The 9,772-nt window shown below is 44.6% G+C and overlaps 1 protein-coding gene across 2 annotated transcripts; it reads right to left on the minus strand.

Moving 5' to 3' along the window:
• Window positions 1–1,712: 1,712 nt before the first annotated feature.
• On the minus strand, window positions 1,713–8,936 carry LOC142407346 (serine/arginine-rich splicing factor 7-like). 2 transcript variants are annotated; one of them, XM_075496729.1, is made up of 9 exons: window positions 8,803–8,936; window positions 8,197–8,377; window positions 7,873–8,049; window positions 6,862–6,936; window positions 6,635–6,736; window positions 6,099–6,152; window positions 3,663–3,707; window positions 2,919–2,954; window positions 1,713–2,027 (listed from the first exon to the last, which is right to left on the minus strand). In XM_075496729.1, the coding sequence occupies exons 1-9, from the start codon at window positions 8,822–8,824 to the stop codon at window positions 2,003–2,005; spliced, it is 717 nt and encodes a 238-aa protein (XP_075352844.1). In that variant the 5' UTR covers window positions 8,825–8,936; the 3' UTR covers window positions 1,713–2,002. The 2 variants fall into 2 exon arrangements, with proteins under 2 accessions (XP_075352844.1, XP_075352845.1); XM_075496730.1 differs by lacking the exon at window positions 3,663–3,707.
• Between the last annotated feature and the right edge of the window lie 836 nt (window positions 8,937–9,772).

A 9,772-nucleotide genomic window follows, 5' to 3' on the forward strand; every position in this document is an offset into this window, starting at 1 on the left:
TCCTCTACCTCTGAGCACATGGATGCAGTCCCAACCTCCCCCCTTTCTTATAATACTCTAATGAGTGGAAAGACTGAAAAAGAAAGGTATCACTAGAGGATTTTTAGTCTACAGGTTTATTGTGGAACCAGCTTGCTTCAGCAGTACAGAGGGAAAAAAAGAAAAAGCTACCCCTGCTTTAAAAGCACTGTTGCATGGGGTAATTTTACCACTGATGCTGTAAAGTGCAATGGGGCAGGGGGAAGCAAACCCTGTAAATACTCCCCCCAGCAGTGTTCAGCAATGGCTTAGTTTAACACTGTTGCTTCCAGCTCCCTCTTCTGCAGCATATAACCATAGCCCATTATAACAAAATGTTAATTGCCGCATCATCAGCAAGGAAAGTCACTTATCCTACTATGCACCAATGAGCTAAAACATACAAACATGGGGAAGAGAGAAGAGAGGAGGGACAAGACAAACCCATGCTGTAGTACACAGGAAGAGCCTTTGTGAAGTCATGTATAGGGGTTCATTATCATTCTTTTAATACTTGGACATCTTGTAAAGCAACAATGACCAAAGTTCATCTGAAAACCTGGGGCTGGGTGCCCATCCACAGCTGCAGTGCTCTACTCTAACAGCAGAATATCAACCCACTGCTGACAAATTAGAAGCCCCAAGAGAACTATAAACTCCTCACTGGCCTGTAAGGCACAGCAATATAGGCCAGAACATACTGTAAGGAAGACTTAAGTGAAAATCATCTGGCACTCCGATTTCCTTACTAGTCCGATAATAGCCATTATCAGCTGCAAAGACAAAACAAACTGACAAATACATTGCACTAGCTTATCATACTTGCATATTAAATGCTTCAGTAACCTATCTGTGGCAAGATGGGGACCATCTGTATACAGGCAGCTACAGTCCAGTTTCCCAAAGCAACAACTGATCAGAACAGCAGCAAGCCCCCTGGTTACACTTCACTGCAGAAGGAGATGATGCATGACCAGGCAAATCAGGTCAGATAGGTGTAACATGAGCTCTTGTCTCCCCAAATGTACTGCTACTTAAATAAGACCTGCAGGTTCTGCTTGTGACCTTCAATCTGTAAGAAAAACCTTAATTTTCTAAAAAGAGTACCTAAATATACTATCTTCTGCACCAGAACTGCCAATTTATCATAAGTATCACAAAGAAGTAGTACTATTTGGACAACCAGGACATAAAACAAGACTTCTAAAAATATTTACTTCAGTAGTTTACATTCTAGAAGTATTCCAAATACCTTCAGGTGAGTTCACTGGTCCTTTAATCAACAGGACAGACAGACCAGCATTGACACAGTCCTTGTTTTTCCCATCTGTTAATGCCCTTTGTAGACATTTTTGTAAGTCAAATCATCAAGTGTACAAGCACCTCCAGACAGGTTTTCAGCTTCACTGAGCTCTGAGGAGGTGCAAATAAAAACACAAGACAGATCACCGTAACATTCAAGACCAAACAGTAAGAATGACAGCTGGTACTGGTGAGTTTTCACTCTAATCAGTGCTCTGTAGGAATGAAGTCCTACAACAGGCACACGCCTGCAGGACAGCCATTCTCTAGCTGCTGCACTACACTCAATTCACAAGTGCCTGTAACAGCCTGCCTCCTGCTTTCACCACAGTGGCATGTGACCTGCTTCAGCTACCCAAATATTAACAGAAACAGCAGGGGTTATCACAAAATATTTCTTAGTTAGAAATGCACAGTTTATTTCAATGCGCCAATAAAAAAAGCCCAACGTTTCCAGATCACAGAACATTAACACAACAAAAGAGTTTTGCATTAGTCTACTAATAAGACTTTTAAAAGATCCAGATTCATGCCAACTGTTAGTCAATAGAAACAGCCTTCTAGGACTAAGCCCTTACATGTATAAAGACACCACAAAATCCCTTATAATAATGTAAACAAAATAAATTTTCTTCTTAAACTTTTTAAATTTGAATCCATTCTTTCAGGACTTGCACTCCCTTCAAGGGCTTCCTGATGGTGAGTGACTGAAAGGGAAAGAAAAAGATTAAGAGCAACTCCTACAGCAAAACCAACAGAAACTGTGCATACGACCCCAGGTTTCCTCTGCTCAGGAGCCCTCCCCCCTACCTCATAATGCCCCTCCCCACACTGTTTTCATTTACAGTTCATCAATGAGAAAAGTCTTATATTTTACACCTTTAAGTAACAACTGCTTTAAGCTTGACAAAGGCAGGCAAAATAAGAGACATAGCTGCAACAGCTAGGTGACACATCCAGCCTGCTCAGAAAGCACCTTGGAGCCTGTGCTCCAGCTGTGCAGAGGAATTCTTAGTCTGCCATAACCTACACAGTTCCACCAGTTTAGGGCTAGCCATGAGGCACTATGTCAGACTACGTAAATTCCAGCGCATACATCTCTGGTTACATAGGAAAACTTGCTTCTTACTTCACAGTGCATAGCAAAACTTGGCAGCTGTGCAACTGAGTGAGAGCCAGCTGTGAGGAGCCACCAGCAGGAATTTAATCCGACTGTGTATTCATGGTTTGCTCCACACCTTACATTACTCACTTCTTCCCCAGATTCTAAATTCCTCAGAAACTTCAGGATAGTCGATTCTCATTTGCCCACATTTTTCTGTTGTCCTTTAAAATGTCATTAAAGTAGGTTACCTTAGAGTTATTAACATGAAGTTCTGACTACTAGCAGTAGGAAGTGCCCATAAAACTTCATCTTTTCATAGTAGGAAATGCCCATAACAATTCATCGTTTCACAGTTCACAAATTAAGACAAGTAAAAAAAAACCACCACAACTTTTAAGCTTTTATCCTTGCACAAGTTAACTTCTATAGCAAGAACTCCAGATGCTAATTCTATGTAACTGTATGGCACATTCCAGTTTTAAGATACTCCTACCTTCTCTTTGGAGATGGTGATCTGGACTTTGAGCGACTGTTAAGAAGAAAAACAAAACAAACAAACAAAAAACAACTGATATGGTAAACTTGTATACACTCAGTAACACTTTTGACCACTTAAAAACAGTAAGAACAGTTTGATGTTGTTAAATACATTAAAAGACACCACCTTTAATGCTGCTGATAGCAAGTATACCCAATTACTTTAAGCAAGAAGCTGCAGTTGAGAAGGAAAACTGCTGAAAGCCAGAGCCCTCAGGAAAAGAGCAACACACAGCTTCAAAGCAGCTATAAAATGGTCACAGTAATCCTGCAAAGCAGGAGCACTGAATCAAGTAGAGGAGAGTCAGGAAGACTGAGAACTACAAACAGCTGAGAACAAAGGTAGGGAAAAATATGCCCCAAATCCTGTCAAAAATACTTTTTGTCACAATCATGTGACAAAAACCTGTATCCACAATCCTTCTGGAAGAATTGCCTACTGTCCCACAAAATTCAGCTATATAAAAAAAAAATAATGTATGAAAAGTATTTTTAAATCAGCTACTAAAAAAACCAAACAAAACACACCACCACGCCCCAAACCCCTCTTCCACATGCAACTGAAATACTGGTCCAAGCAAAGATTTTGAATCATGACAAAAAAAAAACCCCAAAAAACAAGAAAAAAACCCCACCAAATAAAACAACCACCCACACAAAACCCAAAAAACCTGAGTGCTACTTGTATTTATACGCTCACCTTTTAGCAGGTAAGCCAGATTTAGATCTACCATGGGACCCAGACCTACAACAGGAGAAAAATAAAGCTCAGCAAAGCAGCCAGTGGCATGCACATACAATGAAAGTTATCTAAACCAGCAACAGCAAATTCATACTACATAGTATCACAAACTAGAGAAGAAAGGCTCTGGTGCTGCAGGCTTTTCTCATGACATTTCAGGAGAATCCTTTAGCTCTTATTCCAGAGACCCCACTTACCAGAAGACAAGAGTACAAGCACAAGAAGCTCCCCAGCAAAGCTTCAGCTACCACTTTCACAAAACAGAAGACCTTGTACCAGGCTCCCAGACTTTCTCATCACCTGCAATTATTCCTTCCATAAAGGGAAGAATAGTTTCAAGTGTCATCTTAGAAAATCTTTTAATAGCACATTAAGAGCCTGGAATCAGCCACAGGTAAGCATATGTGCTGAAGAGCTGATGCATTCTTCAGATCAAGTTCCCAGTGCCACTTTTATTTAAGTATAATACAGCTTTTCCATCAGTTATAGCGAAAACTGAAATGCTGTTTACACATTACTAATGTGTAAACTCTTCCCAGTCCATCTTATGAATTAAAATCTACTCAAACAGTGAGACTCTCCTCCCACATTTATCATGTTACTTTACCAACTCAAGTATTTGCTGTTACTTAGACAAATATTTGTCCTCCTAGAGTGTCATGTGGCATGTGGTATTACTGAACATCAGAAAGCCCAATGTTCAAGATAATCAGTTGTTTAATAGACTTAGCCAAAGAAGTCCAAAACTTTTATATTATTTCTGCTCAGAATTGTTTTTAAAGGGTAACCAAGATTCACCTTTACCTGGCCTATTAACTTACAGAAATACTACATGGACATTGTTGGCATAAGTTAAACAAAGAGTTACATGCCACTGCTTTGAAACCTTCCTGGTCACTATGCTGAGCCATCGCCTGTCACACTATAACCAGTAATTTTGTTACTGTGTCACAGTTACACAGGATGGAGTTGCCCACATCTACTCAGAACTCATAGTTTTGTCGTACAAGCATGACTTGCTTTGGTAGGAAATACAGGAAGGCAGCACGCAAGAGCATCATCTTACTACAAGAACTGCTGGCAAATCCTCCTTCCAAGAGACACACCAACAAAGCAGAACTGCAGATCAAAAGCTCTACAAGCAGCACCAGTTACATACTAGTGTTCTGCTGTATTAGCAGAGGACCAGCACTGGCTGGAGTTTTCACAATGCTTCCCTAACTCCAGTCCTGAACTACCACTTCTCACCACTGCAATTGCAGACATATGCAAAGTCAGCATTCCTCAGAAATTTCAGTATGAGTATCAAGTCTTTCATGCAGGAATGTGACTGTCCCAGAACTAGAAGTCATCACGCAACATCAGCAGTATCCAGACTATTCCACAGTAGCAGCATGCAATTTGAGCCTGGTTAGTCATGTCCTGCATTACAGGCCTGTATGAGTAGTAAGTCAGGACAGCTCTAATAATAATAATAATCATCATCCCCTTAAAGGCTCAATGTGCAAGTCCTAAAGTAGCAGGCAGACCCCTAAAAGACATTTCTCTTCCCCCGTTCTAATGCAAAACAAAAGGCAACTTCTTCCAACTTATCAGCTCTCATGTCCATCACATTTTTGTCCTACTCTCACCCTTCTTCCAACTAAGACTTATCACAAAAGATAAAGGAAAATAATGCAGGAGCATTTACTCTATACTCATTTTCCTCAACTTCCATTTCAGCATGGAAAACATCCAGATCCACAAACCAAGGCTATATGTCAGAGAAATCCTTCAAAACACTACCTGTGGCATTAGGACTCATGGTTCTGTTAACTCAGCCCTCCAAACCTCTGAAGTCAAGCGTCCTACCCCATGTAATGCAGTTCTTAGCACTACAGCAATTTAATTTGATCTCTCAGAGAACTGGAACTGACAAAGCTGAACAGCTGTAAGCAATAGTTCGCTCAATAGTGGCAACCTTCTCATCCCTTTTTTTCTTCCCCCAGCATTTGGGATTTGCAAAAAAACATGCCAAGAAAAACCTAAGCAGCATTTCCTGCAGGACACAAGGTCAAGCATTCTATACATGGATAAGCATTAACTAGTTTTCAAAACTTCTCCACAGACCTTAAATCATATGTATGCTTTGTTTATGCCTACATATACATATAGACTATATGTAGTAGCCACAGACCAAAACAAACTCATGTTTATTACAAGAAATCAATCACTACTTTAGTCTGTGAAAAAGCACAAAATTATTAACTTCAAGTGCCAATATTGCTATGCTGCACAACCTTCTAACCCCTTCCAGCCAAACTCCCCTGAGGAAGGAAAAAAACAAACAAACAAACCCAAAAAAGAAACACATCCAAGACTATTATTGGTTTGAATTAAAACAAAGTATCTTACCTGCTTCGAGGCCATACAACAGACCGGGACCTTGAGCGTGATCTGGACCTAGATCTAGAAAAAAATAAAAAGGCAGTGAAAGCTCAACTACTACTACATGATTCACACAGCTGAGATACTACTCTTTGACTTTTATGATACCGACCTCAGAGAATTTTGTTGGAACTATTGGTTTTGCAGAACTTTTATTATTAGAAAGCTGTAATACATTTGGCCAGTGCTACCATACACATAAGAAATCACACTGTCCTAGTCAACTAAGCATAATTACTCCCTGCATCCTTGAAGCTGAAGTAGAAAACCTTAACCACAGATCAAGGCTGTAACCTTGATACAATATAAAAAAAGCTCAGAAACAGCAGTTCCAAAATTATATGCTTAAGTTTAACTTCAAAGAAAGTGTTCATATTAGCTCTCAGGGATGTAACACAATGAAGGTTCCTGCAAACACACAGACTGCAAAATAGAAGCTTAATGTTAACTCCAACAGTTATGTTCCCTTCAACAATGCTGTGGGCTTAATAGAAAACACATACCTTGATCTCCTTAAAGAACCAGACCGAGATCTGCGGGGTGAAAATGATCTATACCTACGAGGAGAGATTGACCTGGACCTGCGGTAGGAAGCTGACCTTGATCTACAAAAACAAAGGGAAAAAACAATCAAAATTACTGCAAGGTATTTTTCACAAGGATCACAGAAAGGGATGAAGCAGAGGGAGGAGTAAGAAAAAGAATTAAAACACAACAGCCAGAACCCTACCTCCTACCACGACTCCGACTGCGTGACCGAGAATACCTTCTTCCTCGGGACCTTGAACGGGATCTAGACCGGGACCTGGTTTTAGGTTAGAGAAAACAGGTATCAGGAAACAGCTGCAGCAATCAGTGCACGTGAGGCCCTGCTGAAGTCAAAACTGATTTCAGACAACTAAAAAAAAAAAAAAAAGAAAGAAAAAAACCAAACAAAAAACAAAACAACAAAAACACACCACTAGCATCTGTCAGTTGGAAAAATCTCTGGGCCTACTTGTCTTGAGCATTTTACTACCTAGAAAAATGTTAAAAGCTGAATTACATTGCAGAATTACATTAGAATAGAAAACACTGTAATGCATATTTAAAATAAACCTTGCAAGTTTGCAGGTCGACCCTCTTTGGCCCAAGGTCTAGCAGATCTAGACGATCTAGAAGTATCTATAGCCGATCGCTGCATCTAGGTGTTCTCTTCAATCTAACGACGATCAAACTGACAGCCCAATGAGCCAGGGTGAGGCTTGATTGACGCAAGAAGATTTTTCTAGGTGGGAATGTGGTCAATCTGGTGTTCCTCTTTCTAAACCGGAGGGGGGCCCCAATTGAAAGCCAAATTTACTGTTACGGCGATCACCGTCTCAAATTTTCTGCCCTTAAAGAATAAGGTGAAGCTACGTGTAGATGGCTCGAGGGGATCTGGCCTCTTATGCTGATCACCTCAAGGTCTAGGAGGATCTTAAGTGTCGGATTTGCAAGGCGCCTCAGCATGAAATCTTAAGGCTCGTGACATTCTGAATCAAGGCGACTGACTCAAACGAAGAAACCTGAAAGGTTTTGACCAGGTTGATTATTAAGATATTAACATTTTATATGTATTAGCAAAAAAAAAATTGTGATATACACCTGTTGACTTACAACATTAAGAGTTAAAACTGGCGTAACATTCTGTTCTTTGCTAACAAGAGCTACACAAAAGTGAACCGGTGAAGCAACCCAGCCACTCTGGCCCCACACGTACCTGCTCCTCCTTCGGCGACTATAGCGGTGACAATCATAAGCATAGTGGCCTTTCTCACCACACTCATAGCATCTGTCGTTAGGGTCAAAGGGGCGCCGTGCAGGAGGCCTGTCATAACGGGAGCGACGAGGCATCCCTGTTGACACTTCCACTCTAACCCTGGAGCCACATATTATCCTATAAAATACAGTATGTATTGATCACAGGAATGCTTTTCTCTCCTCTGCTTGTTACACACAGAACAGATATCGATGATTGCTGCTGGCTGAGAAGGTTCAGAAACTGCAGCCAGAGCAGTCAGGGAGTTTTTAGGCATGCACGTACTTCCCATCGAGGCCGAGCACAGCATCTTCAGCATCCCTCGGGTCTTCAAACTCCACGAAAGCAAACCCCGGCGGGTTCCTCGCGATCCACACGGTTCTCAGGGGCCCGTAGTAGCTGAAGGCTCTCTCCAGCTCGCCTTTGCCCGCGCCCGTGCCCAGGTTCCCCACGTACACCTTGGTCTCTGCCGGTAGAGACGCCATGTCAGGGCCGCCTCCCAGCCCCGCACAGCGGCCGCAGCGCGCAGGCGCGGCGCTAGATACGAGACCGCGCGCGCGGCGCGACCGCCGCCGCAGCCCCTCCCCCCGCCGCCCGCCGGCGCCGCCATCTTTGACACCGCCTCCATTTTGGTGCGCTCTCGCCGGTGCTGCACTTTCCCTCCCCCCACCCTCATCAGGGCCCACTCTTCGCCGGGCCCGCGGCCACGGCCCCAGCGGCCCCACAGCGGCGGTCTGTCCCTAGCGTCCCCCTCCTCGGCCCCTTGGCGCCATCTTCTCTCACAGCCCGCCGCCCGAAGCAACGGCCACCGCCTCCCATCCTCAGCGCGGCACGAACGACGCCGTCTGCCCACCCCGCTCCGCACTGCCCCCGGCCCCCCATCCCCCCTACCGTAACGCCCGTAGCGCGACATCTCCCCGGCTACAGGCCGAGCCCCGCGCGCGACCCTTATATAGACGGAGCCGCCGCTGCGACTGCGCGCCGCGCCCCGACCGCCGCACGGGGGGGCGGGGCTCTGGTCGCTTGGCAACGCGGGGCGGGACAATCCCGCTCCTCGAGCGCGGGGCGGGACAATTCCGCTCCTCGAGCGCGGGCAGGTCTCGCGAGAACGGCAATGGGCCGGGGGCGCCTGCGCATGGGGGCGCCTGCGCATTGCGGCGCGGGGCCGAGTTAAGGGTACGGGTCGGATGCGTGCCCGGTATGCGGTCTGCGGCTCCCCTCACTGGCTCCCGATAGGAATGCTCCTTTCCCGAGTGGTTTCCACCAAGGTAGCTGGTCATGCCTGCTGTGCAGGCCCCATGTTCGTTGTGGCCATAGCCACATGCCTCCCCTGGGGCTCATGTCCTCAGTGAGGCTCCTTGTGGGCACAGACACCCGCCACTCGCCCCCAGCGAGAGCTCCCACCCGTAACGCACCTGGTTGCGAGGAAGGCACAGTGGCACAAAGAGGGAGCAGAGGAGACTGGAACCACTTGTTCCAGTTATCACCCCTCACGTGCGACCTATAACTCTGCTTCTGGCCCTGCTGAGACTGGAGACGAAGGAGCCTACCAGGCTGCTTATTCCCTGGCGAGGAGGTAGGAGGCGTTACCTTCCTTGTAACAAGGCATTCTCAAGCTGTTCTTAAATCTCTTGAGCAGAGTTTGACCTGACGCTAGCTCTCGTGCCAAATACATCCCAACTACCCTTGGGTGCCCCTGAGTTCAGGCCCTGGTCCAGACAGGCTGCTAAAGCATTCATGCGTTGGCATCTACCAGCCTTTTCAGGGAGACACACACAGGAACATATGTGCAGTACAGGATTTTTAAGAAAAACCACCATGAACCTGAGCTATCCAAAGTAATTTTAAATAAACCACTGCA

This window comes from Mycteria americana, chromosome 3 (genome assembly GCF_035582795.1).
Source record: "Mycteria americana isolate JAX WOST 10 ecotype Jacksonville Zoo and Gardens chromosome 3, USCA_MyAme_1.0, whole genome shotgun sequence".
Taxonomy (NCBI): Eukaryota; Metazoa; Chordata; class Aves; order Ciconiiformes; family Ciconiidae; genus Mycteria; species Mycteria americana.